Genomic DNA, 21,753 nt, shown 5'->3' with positions numbered 1-21,753 from the left:
TTCTGCCCAAGTGCTCAGTCATCTTAGGGTACTTTCACACTTGCGTTGTGTGATTCCAGCAGGCAGTTCCATTGCCTGAACGATCAGGCAAACTGTATGCAAACTGAACCTGATCAGTCTGAAAAATGCATTGCAATTTTCACATTTTTAAAAGGTCTGCGCATGCGCAGACCAGGACGGATCCGGCATTGCGTATTTTGAATGCCGGCACTAATACATTCCTATGGGGGGAAAAAATTACGGATCCGGCATTCAGGCAAGTGTTCCGTTTTTTTGGCCAGAGATAAAACCGCAGCATGCTGCGGTATTATCTCCGTCCTGAAAAGACAATAGGACTGAACTGAAGACATCATGAACGGATTTCTCTCCATTCAGAATGCAGGGGATAAAACTGATCAGTTCTTTTCCAGTATTGAGCCCCTAGGACGGAACTCCATGCCGGAAAAGAAAAACGCTAGTGTGAAAGTACCCTTAGGGGTTGTGTTGCTGCTTTAGCTGCTCAAATCTCAGGATAGGTAGGAGCTAGATATATCGGCTTTGTCTTGCTTGAAAGATGGCATTCCAAGCACACAGCATTATCCTCATTACAACCGGAGATATCGCTGTTAGGCTACTTTCACACTCGCGTTTTGGGCGGATCAGTCATGGATCTGCAAAAAAGGATCCGTTACAATACAACCACATGCATCAGTCATGAACGGATTGTATCATCTGTAACATAGCCAAGACGGATCAGTCATAAACTCCATTGAAAGTCAATGGGAGACGGATCTGTTTCTCGTGCATGGCATTGGGGGACACAGCACCATGGGTATATGTCCAACTACCACTAGGAGGCACTAGACACAAAGTGTTGGGCTATACCCTCTCCACAGGCACAAGGCTATTCAGTTTTTGTCTAGTGTCCGTAGGAGGCAGACCTGTCCTGCTTTTTTGCAGGTCCTGCTGTTTATTTTTTATTCTTTTTTTCTCTCTTCTGCAGGTCTCGGTGATCTCCACCGTTATACCTGCTGCAGGCTGGGGCTCCATCGTGTTCCACTTTAGTTGCCCCCCCTGCGGGCGCGTACTTCTGTACCATCGCCGGTCACCCAGTCCCCACAGACTGCATCCGCAGTGGCTTGCCGGCATTCCCACGGTTCCCGTGTTGAGTCTGCCGAAGGGGTGACCCTGCGGCGCCCGAAGACATCAGATGGTGAGTATAGTGAGTATATTCCCCTGTCCCTGCCCCAGGGTTAGGTTCCCTCCTGTGGCCAGGGGGGTGGGATCCACCTTAGCTGGGGGTCCTGGGAAGCTTCCATCTTCCTCCACCTTTCTATTCCCCCTTGGTTGGTTTTTTCTCTCCTCCACACAGTCCAGGCATCGCTTCTCCTGGGCCTTCCCCGCTACTTTAGTCCCCGGCTTTTGCAGGGACTAGGCCTCATCTTCCATGGCCCGTTCCCGGCTCCCAGGTGCTCTGTTTGCCCTGTCCCTTGGAACAGAGCATCAGGCGGTCTTCCTCCATACAGAAGCCCTCTGGGAGGTCAAGACTAATGTGCACGGAGGAACCTCTCCTACCCAGGGTTGGTATCCCCTCTAGTGGATTTTCGGATGGCGCTCCCCTGACTGCACAGGTATTCAACCGCACAGGTAAGGCAGCCGTCCCTGTGTTTAGCATAATGAGTCACCTACTTGGTGTCTCTGGTACGTACGTCTTCTCCTTAACAGGGGGGTACCTGCACCACTGCCATAGGCTGTACCTGACAAGCCTTCCTGGTTCCCCTATACCAGGGGCTATGCTCTACACATTTGAGAGTGTTTCCACCGGGTCCCCATCCTGGTGCTGGTGTTCGCCACTCTACCTCATAACAGGGGGTCCCTGTTCTTGGCAAGCGCCTCCTGTTGGTTGGTAAGGAAAAGCAATTATATATGGCTGTTTCCATCCGCCTTGCTCTTTTTCATAGGTAGAGTACCTACACCTACTCCAGATGCTGAAGCCATTACTCCTGGCTGGCTCTATGGTGTTCCATGCGGCACTATTTCTCCCTTCCGGGCGAGATACACAGGCCGCCTTCAATTGCCTTGGCAATTGCACCTGTCTGTTCCCAGCCACTTTGCTCCTTTCATAGGTAGAGTACCTACACATCTCCTGATGCTGTAGCCGATACCTCTGGCTGGCTCTATGGTGTTCCATGCGGCACTATTTTTCCCTTCCGGGCGGGATATACAGGCCGCCTTCAATTGCCGTTGCAATTGCTCCTGTCTGTTCCCAGACTTTTTTTTGCTCCCTTTCATAGGTAGAGTACCTACACCATCTCCGATGCTGTAGCCAATACCCCTGGCGGGCTCTATTGTGTTCCATGCGGCAACATTTCTCCCTACGGGCGAGATATAGAGGCCACTTTCAATTGCCGTAGAATTGCCTCTGTCTGGTTCTAGTCGGCACCAAGCTGCCACCTTGGTCCCTTCATAGGTAGAGTACCTGCACCATTTCCTGATGCTGTAGCTGTTGCTCCTGTCTGGCTTTATGGTGTACCAAGTGGCATTTTCTCTCCCTTACCGGACGAGATATTGAGGCCTCCTCCAATTGCCGTGGTCATTGCACCTACCTCATCATAGTGTGCACCAAACAGCCATCTTACTCCCTTCATAGGTAGAGTTCCTGCACCGTCTCTGATGCTGCAGCCGTTACACCTGTCTGGCTCTATGGTGTACTATGCGGCCCTGTTTCCCTTTTTTTCAGGCGAAATAGAGGGCCTCCTTCAGTTGCCATTTCACCTACCTGATTGTAGTGTGCACCTGTCTTGTTCTTTGTGGTACCGTGCGGCCCTATTTTCCCCTTCCCGGGCGGAATATAGGTACCATTGCTAACGCGGTAGCTGTTGCACCTCTCTGGTTCTAGGGTGCACCATGTGGCCACATTGCTCCGATCTTAAAGGTAGTACCTCTACCATCTCCAGATGCTGTACCCATTACACCTTTCTGGTCGTTTTCTGCACTAAGCAGCCATATTTCTACTTTCCAGGTTGAGTACCTGTACCCTCCAGATGCAGTAGCATTCCCAGATTCTGTGGCTATGTTTCCACTCTCCTTAGACATGCAGCCACTTTCCCTATATTTTAGGCGTGTGGTTGTATTACTCAAGGTGCTGGGCCCTATGGTGCAATCTGTGGCCCATACAGTTTCTGTATTACTGGGTGCTTTCTGCCCCCAGGTTCTAATCTGTGCTGCGGATGTTGGTTTCACCCTTTTGGTTCTTCCATACATCTCCACTCCGTTTCTGTCGTGCTCAATGGTCTCCTTGTACTTCTCAGGGCACTGTCTACAACAGGCCATCCTGGTTCTGCATGTGCATGGTTTCCATATCTGGCAGGGGTGGGCCAGCCCAACCCCCACCTTGTCGGTCTAGTGCTACTTATTGTAGCTCCAGTATATGGCTGATCTGTTCTGATCTGGCGGGTGGTCCACATACAACCATGCTCCCTACACCATGGCCAGGTGGTTGTTGGCCTTTGTGCTAGGGTTGCTCTTGCCATCTCTATAAGGTACTACGGTTTGCTGCGCTTCGCGTTACCCCATGTTATAGAGGAGTACTCGCGTTGTTTCCTATTACAGAGTGGCCCATTCCTGGTGGAGTACAGGGATCTCCACTGGATCTTCTACCTTGTTGGGGCACGTAGCTGTGAGCATCGGCCGCTGCAGCAGTTTTCGGTCATCGCTGGATGTCCTCTGCCACATGGAATCCTTCTGGGGTCATCAGCATTTTTCATCGCTGGACGTCCTCTCTGACGGGTCAGGGACAGGACCACTGAGCGCCACACACCTGCCTGGCAGGTATTTTTTCAGCTGATTGCTCTGGCATCGGACAGGGTCCCGTAGTTCCTTCTGGGTCCAGGTGTTCTCGGTATTCCCTTATATTCTCTGCTTAGTTGTACTACATGTCAGAGGGGCAGTCCCCTTGGACCTTGCCGTCGTTTGCACCTGTCAGGTACTTTCTCCCCCCTGGGAGTTTTCAGTACGCCGGTCGCGGCTGGTTTCTACATTTCTGTGTAGTCTCACCCGGCTTTTTCATGGCGACTTCTGCATTCCTTATGCATATGGATGTCTGTCAATTTAGTGGTACATCCCGAGCTGCTGTACTTGTCCTCTCTGGGACAATGTATACAGTTTGCTAGTCACTGTTCTTGGAATGGGTAGTTGTCCATGGCCAATGTCCCTTCCCCTATGGTAGTTTCATCTCTCCTTTCCTGGATATTCTGGCTTGCGTTGGCTTCTGGTGGTTCAGCTCCTGGTTCCTTGTGAGCCCATCCCGGGTACTCCTTCTGGAGTCCCTGGTCCCCGTTTATTTGACCACTCAGGTTCTGCATGGCAATCGTTTTTTTGGGGGGGGGGATCGGGGCCTGGGTTGATTGTTCCCTTTATGGGTTCCAATAACCTTGTGGTCTTCTTGGGATTCGTGTCTCTTTTCCCATCCTCCCACGTCAAGTACCTGGTATTGAGTGGTTTAGCGCAACGGTTTGCAATTCCGCCGTATGGTCTCCTTCGGGAGGGACCTCCTCCTGTTGTAGAACCTTTCCTCCTTAGGCGGTTGGAGTACTCTCCTTCTACTTCCATGTCTTTCAGTCCAGTGTGTCCTGCTGAGATTTCCTGGGCCTGTATCTGGTTCCTTTTTTCCCTGATGCTTCACATGCCCAGAGTTTCCTCTGGTCTTACGCTTCACAGTGATATCTTGTTTTCCGAGACTAGGGCCTCATCTCCTGTTTTTGGGACGCAGGTCTTACTCTTTTTTCCTGGCTTTTACCTACAACCCCCTCCTTCTCCAAGGGTTGGCGGTTTCCTCTAGCAGCCTTGGGTTTTCGCCTTTTAAATAGGGCGCATAACTTCATCATCTGGCTTGCGGTGAGGGGAGACCTGCTCCCTTCACATGTGAGCCTTGCTACGGCTTCACTCACTCGTTTGGCTTCCAGTACTTCCTTGTTTCCTTTCTCCCCTGGCCTGTCAGGGGTTGGCCACAGGTTTTTTCGCTCTTTGGGTCTGAGACAATTTAGAGCGTTAGGTAGTCCCAACACGCGGTGCTGTCCTAATTTTTTCTCCAGCCCTTGGCTGAGCTCTGTGTTCCCTTTTGCCGCCTTCTTGCATTTGGGATTTTCTTCCAGGCATTTTTCCTGGGGTGCTGTCAGTCTTCTCTGATTCTTCCTTGAGGTTTCTTCCTTGTTATGGAACCTCTTGTCCATTCCGTGTTTTCTACTGTTGGGTCACATGGTTCTCCTGCACCTGTATACCCAACCGGTGGCATGGCTGTTCTTTTCCCACCCTCGGGGACTGCTTTGGGACGTCCCATGGTGCTGTGTCCCCCAATGCCATGCACGAGAAAATTGGATTTTTTGTACTCACCGTAAAATCCTTTTCTCGTAGTAGGCATTGGGGGACAGATCCCACCCTATGTTTTTACTTCCGATTTTCCGGGCTGGTCTCTTGATCTTTCCCGGTACGGGAGTTGTTGGTTCCTTGCTTTTTTTCCTCTCTCCTACTGCTTTTTGTACAAACTGAATAGCCTTGTGCCTGTGGAGAGGGTATAGCCCAACGGGGAGGAGCCAACACTTTTTGTGTCTAGTGCCTCCTAGTGGTAGTTGGACGTATACCCATGGTGCTGTGTCCCCCAATGCCTACTACGAGAAAAGGATTTTACGGTGAGTACAAAAAATCCAATTTTTCTATTGTGCCGGAGAAAAAAGATCTGTCCGCATTGGGAAGGGGGGAGAAGAGCAGCCTCCCTAGCATTGCGGGTGACGCTAGGGAGGCTCTTCCCCGTCTGCCATTGGCTGCATGGCTCATCACAGGATGCTTTAAAAAACTTAGTGTAATTGTGAAGAATGTAGATGCTCTACTCTATCAGATTTTAGTTGGACAGCAGAGCACTTTTAGTAACATATGTACAGTTTCGTTGCAGTACCGACTAAGGGTGGCGCTAGGGAGGCTCGTCCTCTTCTGCCATTGGCTGCATGACTAGCAATATAAAAGATAACATGTTTAAGTCCCCTAAGACCAATGTAAAATAAAGTAAAAAATAAAGAAATAAAAAAATTATAAATATAATGGCTCCGGAAAGGCAGGAAGTCAAAAACTTAAATGCTAAATACAAAAAGCAGGGTCTTGAAAGGGTTAAAGGATAACTGTCACACTTAGACCCCAATTTCAATTTTCATATATGTAGTTACTAATAACATGATATTCCAGAATCAGTTACTATTAGACTGACTTACCCCATATTTAATAAGATTCAGCCCTTGGCAACCAGTCTGCATAAAACTGCAATTTCACTATTCAGTTAAGATGGCCGCTACTGCCCTCATCCTGAGGCTAATCTCGCCTGCCCTCACTAGCCAGTAACAATAGCCCCCCAAAAGTGTCAGTAACCAGAGCCCTCCCCCCTAAAGGGTTAATCTCCTGCAGCACAAAGGGGTCCTCTTACCACATGTTGCTTTCATTTATACACTGAGCAGACGGCAGATCTCCCTTCCCTGCTCTGCGCTGGGTCCACTCTGCATTGTCCAGCTCTGCTGAGTGAGGGAGCGTCTGCCAAGCGCAGGGACAGGGAGAAGTGCACACAGCCCAGGCACTGTTATCAGCTGCTGGGAGGACCTGGCTTTATTTACTTACAGTCCCTGGCTGTCAGTAGTCTGACCTTGCAGGCAGTGTCCTCCGTCCTCGGACCATGCCTAGCAACCCTATTTTAAGCACAGGTAAAAGTAGGCAGTACAGGGGACAAAACTGTGGAATTAGGGTGTAATTGAATACACAGTGAAAAGTTGAAATAGGGCCACCAAGGTTATATTAATCCCCACAATCCAATACTCAAAAAAAAGAAAATACGACAGTTATTACTTTAATGAGTACTTTTCTGACCCATACATTTATTTTCATAAGTTAAAACTTATGTATATGTTTTACTAGCTCATTAGAGGAGGGCTGATTTGCCAGTAACTGGTAAATGTATATACGTATTGGAATGATTTCCTTCCCTGAGCTTATTCTCACTCTGGGTCCTTATTCGTTCACCAAAGCCCAAAGTGGATTCAGCAGGAAGGAACAGTCATTTCTTTATATTTCCCATTCTTTTTGAATCTCTTCTTAGCTTTGGCTCAAAAATACATACCAAAAACAGCATGTGTGATTCAAGCCTTAGGGCTCTTTCACATGAGCAATGCCGTGCGGGTAATCCGCTGCGTGAAAGAAAGCCAAGCCCCGCTCCGGACAGCAGAGACACGGAGCAATAACATGATTGATAATGCTCAGTGCCTCTCTGTGATATTTTTACTACATAAACACGGTGACAACTTTATCTCAGATTTTTTAGTAAAAAGGTCACAGAGAGGCACGGAGCATTATCAGTCATGTTACTGCTCTGTGTCTCTGCTGTCCGGAGCGGGGCTTGGCTGTCTTTCACACAGCGGATTACCCGCACTGTATCCGCTCGTGCGAAAGAGCCCTTAAAGTTTCTAAATTCAGCACAGCACTAGGAACATACATTTCCACTCACTAAACTATACAATCTTACCTTCTCCTCTGCCTGAATGACTGGAGACTCTCTGTAGGGATTGGCATGTCTTGTAATGGCATCTTTGCCATTTCTTGTCTCGACAATAAAATCTTTAGGTTTCTAAAAAAAAAAAAAAAAAAACTATTGTATGACGTAGAAGTTAAGAAGCTAGGTAATTAACCTATGCATTGGGGATATAATAATACATTTTTGGGGTTCACAGCTTCTCAGTAATGCAGAGTTCTCATCTCAGTTTGGAGTTCCGGCAGGTTGTTCTGGCACATGGAAGCCGGCCAGACCCCCATTGACTGCAATGAATGTCTTGCCGATTTCCAGCATAAATGACGGGCTTCTGCCGGACAAAAAAGCCGGATGCACTGGCTTTCTTTTTGTCCGGTCGACAGCTGGCAATTATGCCGGATCTCTGAAACGTGAACGCAGCCCAAGGCTCTTTCCCTACAGATTTCACAGCAGATTTGGAATGTCAACAAAAATGAACAATCAGCTCTGACTAAAGCCCATAATTAAGTCAGTCCGGGAGAGAGAACTGAATATTTGATTTAGGCCGAATGCACACGGCTGTGTTCCGCGGCCGAGAGCGGTCCGTGGTATGACGGGCTGGATTCCTGTTCAGAGCAGGAGCGCACGGCCTCATTGGTTGCTATGATGCAGTGCGCTTCATGCCGCCACACTACAGTAATACACTCGTATGTATTACTGTAGTGCAGCAGCGGCATGAAGCGCACGGCATCATAGCAACCAATGAGGCCGTGCGCTCCTGCTCTGAACAGGAATCCAGCCCGTCATACCACGGACCGCTCTCGGCCGCGGAATACGGCCGTGTGCATTCGGCCTTATGAGAATCGATTTGAGCACACGTGGAAAATTTAATGCAAAGTAGTAAGACAATTTGGTAGAAAAATAAAACAAGGGCTTTACCAGTGGAGTTAGGTGAACTTTTAAAATATCCCCCTTTCGACTATCTCGGACAAGCGGTGATGACTTTGGGTCTGTCTTTGGGGTACGTCCCGGAGAGCGCCTGTGAGATGGTGTGCGCGCAGGTGAGCGAGATCTTGATCTGCTTCTACTTCTCCTTCTTGAAGGAGAGGAAGAACCTTTCTTGGGTCGGAACATATGCAAGGACTGTCATAAGAACAGAAAGTAATCAATTATCGAGGGGAAGAAAAAGCCAACATAAGCAAAATAATTGTTAAATAGAACATTTTTAATGGAGACCATTAAGAACAAATGTATGAATTAATCTTTAGAGCGCACATTTATCCTTTTGCTACCAAAAGGTTCCTAATAATTTTGCACCACTGGTGAAAAAGACATTTTACATAAATGTGACCTGGCTAGTTAGAGGACCTGTCATCTACTGACATGTCAGTTTTAGTAACTACCTGCATCCCCCATGTAACAACAATCCTGGAGCTTTCATTCTTATCACTATGTTGTGCCATTCCTCTATTATTTCTACTAGAAGTTCAAGAATCAATTGTCAGTACTAGTAAAGGTACAGATGGGTGTTACTAGCTGGGGGGGGGGGGGGGGGTGTCCGTGCACAGTCTGACACTGGCAGCAGTGATTGGACACAGACACACCCGCTACAGTGTTGCGCATTTTCATAAGTATACATTATCATCTAATATTATAGCCAAAATGAATGCTCATTGCCTTTAAGAAGAAATCAGCTTGAACCAAAAGTCTGTAATGTGGCTGAAGAAGCCAAGATAAGTTCATGGCAAGTTCAGTTTACATAAAAATAAATTGTGAACATGAACGGACATTGTATTTTAAAAGTTATTGCTAACGATATGGTTTTATCTATGAGGAGTATACTGGCTTCTTCAAACATGTCTGTCCGAAGCGAACAATGTTTCATGGATAAGCCGTGACAAGATAAGAATTTATCCTTGAGGCACACCTGCTGTGTGAGGTCCAATTTATATATTCATAATTATATTATATATATTTCTGTATGGTATATTTAGTTTTACAACATATTTTAACCAATAATTCATATAATGTGTCATTTATGTGTAACAATGTATCGAAGTAGGTTTCTGGTAATTGGATTTCTGAGAAGAGTTAAATGTTATTTCAGAGGATAGTTACTCATCCATGTAGACAAGTAAAGTATACAAGTCCCGATGCCGAGTATCAAGGCCGGTATATACCGTTATCTATTAACATATATTCAAAAAGATAGGAGAAGACAATGACTCCAACAAGTCTAGGTTATAGGTAATTAAAAGTGTCAGGAAGAGACCTTCCTTAATGATGTATATTGATAAGGTTATGAAGGTCATGTGAACATATTAGGTATTTAGAATTAATGTTTAAGGTTGTGATATTCATCTGCAGTACCACAGTGCCATCCGGAGGCAGATAGACAATATTATATTATTTTACCATTCGTTTTATACCATGTCAAGGGTTAATATGACATCATTGTGTCATTAGCATGCAAATACACCCACCTTACCTGATTGGTAATCCCTAATCTAGAAGGGGATGATTCTTAGATAAGGTGGGGAATAATTACTCGTGTGCAGAGCATCAAGGGAGTTCATTCAAGCAAGACCAAAAGAAAAACTCAAAAAGAAAAAACTATACCAGAAGAAACTTGGATATTTTTTTTTAACTACTAGGAAAGTTCTTGAGAACTGGTCCCATCTGAACTCTGTCTACCTTTGCCCCGGTAACGTATATTGTGTTTACTGCTCGTAATATTAATAAGATATTTCTCTTGGTATATAGCCAACAGTCCCCATACTGTGAGAATATATAGTGTTAGGTGCCTCCATAATGCTGATTATTCTCTTAGCAAAGATGCATATTGTTAATGGAAGATCTGACATTATTTTAAGAGGACTAAAACCCTTGGAAAGTTATTTTCCATAGTCTGATTGCTGAGCTGAATATTTTATCATATTAATATATTTTTGATTGGTCATAGGAAAACAGTCAAGGGATAACATTTATTTTCCTGTATAATCAGTGTTTGGTTTTTTCAATCAGATATTTATTATCAGTTTTCAGTCTTTTTAACATCATTATGTCATGCTTGTAGACAAAAAGTATATCCATTGTCAGATATTTACAATAAATATAGTACAAAACATATGACTACATAGTCAAGTGATATATCCAAGCATATAGTCTTACAATATAAACACCCTTAGGGAAATCAATAAAACCTCCACTTAACAAGTAACCCCCTCCCTCCTCCCCTAACCCTACAAGAGCAGGACACATTTATAACAATTAGGGTTGTCCCGATACCGATACTAGTATCGGTATCGGGACCGATTCCGAGTTTTCTCGGCGGTACTCAGCCGCCGATACCCCGCCCCGATACATAAATAGAATACTATGGGCGTAACTATGGGCGGGGCCCGGTGCAGTCACTGTACTCTTACACCGGGCCCCGCCGCTCACCGAAGTATTTATAAACGTGAATCCTTATCCTGTTGTTAAGTTGAACTAACGCTGCCCTCTCCCATGTTCCCCTGTATCCCCACAGCACTTACTTAAGCTTCCATAGCAGGCAGAGCAGACGGCAGCAGTAACGTCACTCACTGACGTAGAGCGCCTGCTCCGCCCACTTTATGAGTGAAGCAGGCGGAGCAGGCGCGCGACGTCAGTGAGTGACGTTACTGGTGCCGTCCGCTCTGCCTGCTATGGAAGCTTAAGTAAGTGCTGTGGGGATACAGGGGGATACAGGGGAACATGGGAGAGGGCAGCGTTAGTTCAACTTAACAACAGGATAAGGATTCACGTTTATAAATACTTCGGTGAGCGGCGGGGCCCGGTGTATTGGGGGACACTGTTATGAGGGGGATCTGTGGATGACATATAGCAGTGTCATCCACAGATCCTCCCCATAACAGTTCCATCCACAGATCCCCCACCAAATAACAATGCCATCCTCAGATCCCCCCACCCCATAACAATGCCATCCACAGATATCCCACCCCATAGCAGTACCATCCACAGATCCCCATAACAGTGCCATCCACAGATCCCCCATAACAGTGCCATCCACAGATCCCCCATAACAGTGCCATCCACAGATCCCCATAACAGTGCCATCCACAGATCCCCATAACAGTGCCATCCACAGATCCCCCATAACAGCACCATCCACAGATCCCCATAACAGTGCCATCCACAGATCCCCCATAACAGTGCCATCCACAGATCCCCCATAACAGTGCCATCCACAGATCCCCCATAACAGTGCCATCCACAGATCCCCCATAACAGTGCCATCCACAGATCCCCCATAACAGTGCCATCCACAGGTCCCCCATAACAGTGCCATCCACAGGTCCCCCATAACAGTGCCATCCACAGATCCCCCATAACAGTGCCATCCACAGGTCCCCCATAACAGTGCCATCCACAGATCCCCCATAACAGCACCATCCACAGGTCCCCCATAACAGTGCCATCCACAGATCCCCCATAACAGCGTCATCCACAGATCCCCCAAAACGGTCACATGACATTTAAAAAAAGTATCGGTATTCGGTATCGGTGACTACTTGAAAAAAAGTATCGGACTACAGCATCCGGAATTATCAATCCAGCTTCCCCATATCGCCTCAAATTTGGACAGATTTTTCCTTTTTTGGTATACTCCCTTTTCCAGGCGAATCACCATATTTAGTTTAGCAACATATTCCGAAATATCTGGAGGTATTGATTGGATCCATTTTGCCGCTAACGTTTTTCTTGCCTGGTATAGCATTCTCCCTATTCCAGTAGCTATAACAGATTGTAGATTATCTTCTGGTATTATGCCCAATAGGCACAACTTAGGCTCTAGGGTAAAATTGGCACTATATACCTTGTTTACTAGGTGTATTACAGCCTTCCAATACGATGTCAGTGAAGGGCATGCCCACAACATATGAAGTAGATCTGCCTCAGCACTTCCACATTTCAGACAAGCCGGACTGTCTCTACAGCCTATTTTAGAAACATAATCCGTGTTTTATGGTTATAGCCTGTTTGATAAACAGAAGATCCTAAGTTTCTCTTGGTATATAAATTATTGGTCTGTTTGTTAAAAGGTATGACAATAGTTGTCATAAGTAACTAAGTTGAACTGTGCTGTTGAGATAGGGGTGTGTTAGCACCACCGTGTGGCATATTTTGGGTATTATTTTGTAACTTCATGGTTTGCTTTGCAATTGTATTGATTATATATTCTTTGTTTTATAATAAACGACATATTTTGCATATACAATTGCGCCTTCGTTTCACTGCTTGCACAAATCAAATTAAGATACTCGATAAAAGAACTTAGAGGTGTTTATGTCCGCCTGAAGGATGAGAGACAGATATATATATATATTTATTACACACATACATACATACATACATACATACATATACACACTGCTCAAAAAAAATAAAGGGAACACTTAAACAACACAATGTAACTCCAAGTCAATCACACTTCGGTGAAATCAAACTGTCCACTTAGGAAGCAACACTGAGTGACAATCAATTTCACATGCTGATGTGCAAATGGGATAGACAACAGGTGGAAATTGTAGGCAATTAGCAAGACACCCCCAATAAAGGAGTGGTTCTGCAGGTGGTGACCACAGACCACTTCTCAGTTCCTATGCTTCCTGGCTGATGTTTTGATCACTTTTGAATGCTGGCGGTGCTTTCACTCTAGTGGTAGCATGAGACGGAGTCTACAACCCACACAAGTGGCTCAGGTAGTGCAGCTTATCCAGGATGGCACATCAATGCGAGCTGTGGCAAGAAGGTTTGCTGTGTCTGTCAGCGTAGTGTCCAGAGCATGGAGGCGCTACCAGGAGACAGGCCAGTACATCAGGAGACGTGGAGGAGGCCGTAGGAGGGCAACAACCCAGCAGCAGGACCACTACCTCCGCCTTTGTGCAAGGAGGAACAGGAGGAGCACTGCCAGAGCCCTGCAAAATGACCTCCAGCAGGCCACAAATGTGCATGTGTCTGCTCAAACGGTCAGAAACAGACTCCATGAGGGCCCGACGTCCACAGGTGGGGGTTGTGCTTACAGCCCAACACCGTGCAGGACGTTTGGCATTTGCCAGAGAACACCAAGATTGGCAAATTCGCCACTGGCGCCCTGTGCTCTTCACAGATGAAAGCAGGTTCACACTGAGCACATGTGACAGACGTGACAGTCTGGAGACGCCGTGGAGAATGTTCTGCTGCCTGCAACATCCTCCAGCATGACCGGTTTGGCATTGGGTCAGTAATGGTGTGGGGTGGCATTTCTTTGGAGGGCCGCACAGCCCTCCATGTGCTCCCCAGAGGTAGCCTGACTGCCATTAGGTACCGAGATGAGATCCTCAGACCCCTTGTGAGACCATATGCTGGTGCGATTGGCCCTGGGTTCCTCCTAATGCAAGACAATGCTAGACCTCATGTGGCTGGAGTGTGTCAGCAGTTCCTGCAAGACGAAGGCATTGATGCTATGGACTGGCCCGCCCGTTCCCCAGACCTGAATCCAATTGAGCACATCTGGGACATCATGTCTCGCTCTATCCACCAACAGACTGTCCAGGAGTTGGCAGATGCTTTAGTCCAGGTCTGGGAGGAGATCCCTCAGGAGAACGTCCGCCACCTCATCAGGAGCATGCGCAGGCGTTGTAGAGAGGTCATACAGGCACGTGGAGGCCACACACACTACTGAGCCTCATTTTGACTTGTTTTAAGGACATTACATCAAAGTTGGATCAGCCTGTAGTGTGTTTTTCCACTTTAATTTTGAGTGTGACTCCAAATCCAGACCTCCATGGGCTGAAAAATTAGATTTCCATTTTTTTATTTGTGTGTAATTTTGTTGTCAGCACATTCAACTATGTAAAGAACAAAGTATTTCAGAAGAATATTTCATTCAGATCTAGGATGTGTTATTTTTGTGTTCCCTTTATTTTTTTGAGCAGTGTGTGTATATATATAAAAAAAATTTTGATCCTCTTATATGAAGATTCTTTTTATATAGAAGATATATGACAACAGGTAACACTCAGCAATACCTTTACTGCAGACTGCTAGCAATTTATTTATAAAAACCTCCAGCAGGTATAATACAGGAATGGCTAGCTATTGGTGACCTATTCCTAATAATTGTCATCAATATTAGATTGTGTGGGCCCAATACTCTGTCCTTGGTAGCTGCCGGCACCTGAAATGACAGTGGACGGAGGTAGAAGCACGGCTCCACTCAAAGTGCAGTGGCCGCGCTGGGATGCTGTAGCTCCGCTCCCATTCAAGTGAAGGTAACACAGCATAGTGATGCCAGCGGCCAGGTGTTGGGACCCCCGCTGATCTGATACTGATGACCCCCCTCTATGACATCCATATGCCCTGACTGTATAAACACAATGTCATCACTACGTAAACCAGCTGCCATAAAAATGCTCAGGGACTGATGATCCTACTGATGGCTGCATGTCCTGAGCCTTTTTTCTCATGTATTATTTCACACAGAAAGGAGTTGCAAATAAGCCGTAGTGAAACAAGCTTTGGGCACTGGACAATCCATGACAAAATGTTTGCTTTTGGTTCGCTTGCTGCTTTGTCACGTATTCACAGAAGTTGCAGTAAATAAGTAGAATGGTAAAAAGCAAAACTAAATCTCACCCGAATGTCACTTTCTTTAATGTTCATATCAGTCCCGTCCTTAAACAGCACAGAATAAAGCTGTGAGCTGGAATCAAACGACAAGATCTGGATTTCAAAGTACAGGTTGCTCCCCGGCCATCTCGCCATGGCAGCATCTCCATCGCTGAATCTTTGGCCTGGCATTTTCAAGTCTGCAATGCAATGAAAGTTAATGCATATATATCACTACAGCTAGGGCTACATTCACACTCACGTTTGGTGCAGATCCGCCATGGATCCGTTCAGATAATACAACCGTCTACATCCGTTCACAACGGATCTGTTTGTATTATCTGTAACATAGCCAAGACAGATCTGTCTTGAACACCATTGAAAGTCAATGGAGGACGGATCCGTTTTCTATTGTGCCAGATTGTGTCAGTGAAAACAGTTCCCATTGACTTACATTGTGTGCCAGGACGGCTCGGTTTGGCTCAGTTTCGTCAGACGGACACCAAAACGCACAGCGTCACTCACTACATCATCCACCGGGACCGCCCACTTTATGGATGAAGCAGGCGTCGCGCGATGTAGTGAGGGCCCGTGACATAGTGAGTGACGCGTCGCCCGCCTGTCCTCCCTCCCTCCTCTCTTCTACGGAACTTAGCTGTAAGTAATACAGCTGGATTACACATGATTATTATATTTTAACAATGCCTACAGGTTAGATAAGATTATACAACAGTGAGCGGGGCCAGTGCATTAGAATACAGGGACTGCACTGGTCCCCGCTGTCATACCTAATACAGATGCCGGCCCCCAGCCCCTTCACACTGCAGGGACACTATTATGGGGGGGGGGGGGGGGGGGGGGGGGGAATCTGTGGATCCCCTCCATCACAGTGTGCCATCCACAGATCCCCTCCATCACAGTGTGCCATCCACAGATCCCCTCCATCACAATGTGCCATCCACAGATCCCCTCCATCACAGTGTGCCATCCACAGATCCCCTCCATCACAGTGTGCCATCCACAGATCCCCCATAACAGTGCCAATAGACCTCTAGCACAATTTGCTTAAAATATCACACATCGTTATCGCAATTTTTAGGGCCCTAATCGCAACACAATTCCCATATCGTGCAGCCCTAGTTATTACCCATATTGCATCCTTTGCTGGCTGGATTCATTTTCCATTACATTGTACACTGCTCGTTTCCATGGTTACAGACCACCCTGCAATCCATCAGTGGTGGTCGTGCTTGCACAATATAAAGAAAAAATCACTAGCCAGTGTGCGCTCCCAGCCACCAGAGAGGCCGACACTTTCTTCTATAGTGTGAAAGCACGACCACCACTGATGGATTACAGGGTGGTCGTAACCATGGAAACGAGCAGTGTATAATGTGGTGAAAATCCGGAATTAGACTTACCGGTAATTCTGTTTCCATGAGATCACCATGACGGCCACACAGGAGATTGACCCATGACCTCTTTAGGGGCAGAAACAGAGAAGAGGTTAAATTGCCCCCTCCCACCACCACTCCTCAGTGTTTCAAAGATTACTAAGTGCCAGACTCATAACACAATAGTTCAAGGTATTACGTCATACCTCAAAAAGGGAATTACTTCATACCAATAACAAAAGAAAAGGGGAAGGGAATTATGGGCAGTCATGGTGATCTCATGAAAAACAATTATCGGCAAGTCTAATTCCGGATTTCCATTTCATCACCATGAGGGCCACACAGGAGAATTATAAAATTATACAATGGGGGGGGGACCACCTGAAGGACTTTGTGTCCATATAAAAGGTCGGAGGACCTCGGTAAATCCAAGCGGTAATGTTTAACAAAGGTGTGTATGCTTGACCAGGTGGCTGGCCTGCATATGTCATCTAGGGAAGCGCCTGCTTTTTCTGCAAAAGTGGTGGAAACTGCTCTAGTGGAGTGAGTGTGAATGTTTGCGGGTTAATCCAGGTCTTGAAGTTTGTAGCAGAGAGATGGTATCTTTAATCTATCGGGCAATAGAGGACTTAGAGACCTTTAAGCCCTTATTTTTTTCCGCAAACTGGATGAGAAGACTGTCAGATTTCTTCAAGTCTTTTGTGACTTCCAGATATTTTAGTACAGTACGTCTGACGTCGAGAGTATGGAAGTCGCTTTCATTCAGATTTTTTGGTTTGTCACAAAAGGAGGAGGAAGAGGATTTCCTGGCTTCTGTGATAGTTGAAAACTACCTTGGGCAGGAATCCCGGATCCAGTCTCAAAACAATCCTATCGTCAGAGATAGTCAGATATGGTTCCCTTATGGAGAGTGCCTGTATTTCTCCCAGTCTTCTGGCCGAGGTGATGGCGATGAGAAAGGTGGTTTTGAAGGAGAGCAATTTTGTTGTGCAGTCTTCCAGCGGTTCAAAGGGAGGATACGCAAGTCTGTTTAGGACTAGGTTTAGGTCCCAGGTAGGAGTACGAGATCTTAGGGAGGGCCTTAACCTGGTTGCTGCTCTAATAAACCGCTTAACCCACCTATGATCAGCGAGACTGGTGTCAAAGAAAGTACTGAGTGCGGAGATTTGCAGTTTCAGTGTAGAGGGTGTAAGTCCCAGCCCAAGACCATTCTGCAAGAAGTCAAGGATCTTCTGGATGTTAGGTTCTCTGAGATTAGGCTCTGTGTCCCCGGACCATGAGCAGAACTTCTTCCATATCTTTAGGTATATTGCAGATGTTACTTTCTTTCAACAGCATTTCATTGTGGAAATTACTTTGTCAGAGAGACCTTGGTGTTTTAGTATGGCGACTTCAGGATCCAGGCTGTGAGATTGAGGAACTGTGGATGAGGATGAAGAATAGGACCTTGATGAAGAATGTCCTGGATGGGCGGTAACTTCCACGGTTCCTCTATTGCCAATCTCTGAAGTAGAGGGAACCAGCTCCTTTTTGGCCGAAAAGGCGTGATCAGTCCTTCCTTCCATGATTTTCTGAATTACTCTCGGAATCAGGGGGAAAGGCATATGCCAAGCCCCAATTCCATATGAGTGAGAGACCATCGATTCTCCAGGGGTGGTCTCTCGGGTTTAGCGAACAGAAAGTTCCTAGTTTTGTATTTTCTCGAGGTGAACAGGTCTATCATGGGTAGGCCTCATCTTCTGGTTATTGTCTCGAACACCACCTGTTTCAATGACCCCTCCGACTGGTCTATTTTCTGTCTGCTGAGGAAGTCTGCTTCCTGATTCAGAGAGCCCTTCAAGTGCACTGCTGAGATAGATTTCACTTCTTTCTCTGCCCAGGAGAATATTTCTTCCGCAATGCTCTGGAGTCTTTTTGACCGTGTACCTCCCTGGTGCCTGAGGTATGAAACAGTCGTCATGTTGTCCGATAAGATCTTCACGTGGTGGTTCTTTAGAAACCCCCTGGCTGCATTCAGGGTCTTCCAGACAGCGTACAGTTCTCTGAAATTTGATGATTGGTTGGACGTTTCCCTCCCCCCGGAGCCCTGGTAGTATCTGTCCTTGACCTTTGCCCCCCAGCCTGGCATCCGTGAGAACTGTAATTGACGGGGATTTGTTCCATGGGACTCCCCTGGACAAGTTTTTCTCCACCAGGATAGGGATATCTTCACAGAGCTTGGGATCCGCAATCTGATGTCTAAGGATCCTAAGTTTTATGTTCCACTGATTCAGAAGCCAGTTTCGCATGACACGATAGTGGGCCTGAGCACATTCTACTGAGGGGATACAGGAAGTTAGGAGACCCAAGAGGCTCATCGCCTCTCTTAGGCCCCTTTTACACGGGCAAGTATTCCGTGTGGATGCGATGTGCGAGTTGAACGCATTGCACCCTCACTGAATCCGGACCCATTCACTTCCATGGGGCTGTGCACACAAGCAGTGATTTTCACGCATCACTTGAGTGTTGCGTGAAAGTCGCAGCATGTTCTACATGCTGCGTTTTTCACGCAACGCAGGACCCATAGAAGTGAATGGGGCTGCGTAAGCAGGTGCAGATGCTGTGCGATTTTCACGCGCGGTTGCTAGGAGACGATCGGGATGGGGACCCAATCATTATTATTTTCCCTTATAACATGGTGTTAAGGGAAAATAATAGTATTCTAAATACAGAATGCTTAGTACAATAGGGCTGGAGGGGTTAAAAAAATAAAAATAAAATAAACTCCCCTTAATCCACTTGCTCGCGCAGCCCGGCTTCTCTTCTGTCTCTTCCTTTGCTGATTGCAGGAAAAATACCTGTGGTGACATCACTCCAGTCATCACATGATCTTTTACCATGGTGATGGATCATGTGACGGACCATGTGATGACCGGAGTGATGTCACCACAGGTCCTTTTCCTGCAGTCAGCAAAGAAGGAGACAGAAGAGAAGCCGGGCTGCGCGAGCAAGTGGATTAAGGGGAGTTTATTTTTTTTTAACCCCTCCAGCCCTATTGTACTATGCATTCTGTATTCAGAATGCTATTATTTTCCCTTATAACCATGTTATAAGGGAAAATAATAATGATCGGGTCCCCATCCCGATCGTCTCCTAGCAACCGCGCGTGAAAATCGCACCGCATCCGCACTTGCTTGCGGATGCTTGCTATTTTCACGCAGCCCCATTATTCACTTCTATGGGGCCTGCGTTGCAGAACACCGATCCCAAGCCCGAACTTCTGTGAAAAAGTTCGGGTTTGGGTACCAAACATGCGCGATTTTTCTCACGCGAGTGCAAAACGCATTACAATGTTTTGCACTCGCGCGGAAAAATCGCGCACGTTCCCGCAACGCACCCGCACCTTTTCCTGCAACGCCCGTGTGAAAGAGGCCTTCTAGAACATTCTCTTTTTGATTGGAATCTTCTGACTTTCTGTTTGAGGGACTGGATTTTGGCCTGAGGGAGAAAGGTCTTTTGCTTTTGTGAGTCCAGGGTTACACCTAGAAAATTCACGCTCGTAGAAGGATGTAGAACAGATTTTGTCCTGTTTACAATCCAGCCCAGCTCTGACAGACAGGACAAGAATATTTCTAAGTGTGGTAACAGGAGTCTCGTCGAGTCGCCTATGACTAGGAAATCGTCCAGGTAAAGTACTATGTTGTAAAGTCCTTCCTGTCTCATAGGGGCTACCATCTCTATTACCAGTTTTGTGAAGTCTCGGGGCAGAAGAGATCCCGAACGGGAGGGCTGTGAACTGGAAATGAAGGATCCAATTGTGTAAGTCGTTAACTGTGAATCGCAGGAATCTTTAATGGTTGGGATGTGCTAATATGCGTCCCTTAAATCGATCGAGCACATGACTGCTCCCATGTTTATTAGGGGAATAATAGACTTCAGGGATTCCATTTAGAATTTCCTGTACAGGATAAATTTGTTCAAGTGTTTTAAATGTATTATTGTGCGAAAGGATCCTTCTTTCTTTCTTACTAGGAAGAGAGTTGAGTAGAATCCCTGATTTAACTGGGAAACTGGGACTGGAACTATTACTCCCTTTTCTACTAGTTCCCAGATGCCTAAAAGAATGTTTTGCTTGGAATACCTGGAGCCTACATTGGTGATGACTAATCTTGTTGGGGGGGATGGATGTGAATTCTATTTTGTATCCCGACTGGATGATTTCCAGAGCCCAGGTTCTTTTTGTCGTTCTCTCCCAGGGACCGAGGAAGTCTCTTTTTTCATTACATCTCAGGTCAGACCACCAATCAGACCTCCAATGTTAATAAGACCTCAGATCAGCAGCCCCCAGCCGTGTATATAAGAAGCCCCCAGCCTCAGATCACAAAATAAATAAAACCACTTACCTCTCCTGTTCCCGGACGACAACACTCCTCTCCACAAGCGCGATCCTTTCTCCTGCTGTAGGCTGTGCTGTGAACTGGCGCGCACAGCATGAGGTCACAGAGCGCCCTGACGCTGTGCGCAGCTACTGTACAACCAACACACGAGGACCAGGAAGCGGTGAGTACAGAGCCTTCACCGCTTTCTGGGCCTCCGGTACTAATGAGCGCTTCCATAATGAAAGCGCTCATTAGTATTTACCCCATAAGATGCAGGGGCATTTTCCCCCCTGCAAAAAAGTGCATCTTATGGGGCGAACAATAGGGTACTATATTGGACTGTAGTATTCAGGTTAAATTGCCATGTTGGAACTTTGCAATAAGTGGGTTTTGGGTTGCAGTTTGGGCACTTGGTCGGTAAAAGGTTCGCCATTACTGTTCTATAGGGTCTGTCTTCTGGGAAGCCTTTCTTCTCATCACCAGCCTTCTCTAAGATTTTATCTAGGACAGGCCCAAAAACATATTCCCCCGAAAAGGGGATCGAGCAAAGCTTCATTTTGGAGGTGTTCTCTCCTGACCAGGACTTCATCCATAGGGCCCTACGAGCAGAATTAGACAAGCTTGCGTCCCTGGCGTCGAATCTAATAGATTCAGCCGAGGCATCAGGCAAGAAACCTGTAGCAGATTTTAATAACGGTAATGAGTGAAGAATCTCCTCTGTGGAGGTTTTGTTCTTTAAATGGTTCTCCAGTTCGTTCAGCCATAAGAACATGGATCTGGCAACAGACGTGGCCGCTATATTAGTTTTAAGCCCGTACATGGAAGCCTCCCATGATTTTTTTTGAAGAGCATC

The 21,753-nt window shown here is 46.5% G+C and overlaps 1 protein-coding gene across 2 annotated transcripts in view; it reads right to left on the bottom strand.

Moving 5' to 3' along the window:
* Positions 1–21,753, bottom strand: part of LBR (lamin B receptor) — a 54,208-nt gene that overhangs the window by 23,591 nt on the left and 8,864 nt on the right. For both annotated transcript variants that reach the window (XM_040430562.1, XM_040430563.1), the window contains exons 2-4: positions 15,176–15,348; positions 8,456–8,659; positions 7,535–7,636 (exon numbers count right to left, since the gene is read on the bottom strand). In XM_040430562.1, the coding sequence (XP_040286496.1) occupies positions 7,535–7,636; positions 8,456–8,659; positions 15,176–15,340 (471 nt within the window). In that variant the 5' untranslated portion in view covers positions 15,341–15,348. The remainder of the gene's footprint in view (positions 1–7,534; positions 7,637–8,455; positions 8,660–15,175; positions 15,349–21,753) is intronic.

This window comes from Bufo bufo, chromosome 4, assembly GCF_905171765.1.
Source record: "Bufo bufo chromosome 4, aBufBuf1.1, whole genome shotgun sequence".
Classification (NCBI taxonomy): Eukaryota; Metazoa; Chordata; class Amphibia; order Anura; family Bufonidae; genus Bufo; species Bufo bufo.
This window is presented reverse-complemented; position numbering and strand designations above follow the sequence as displayed.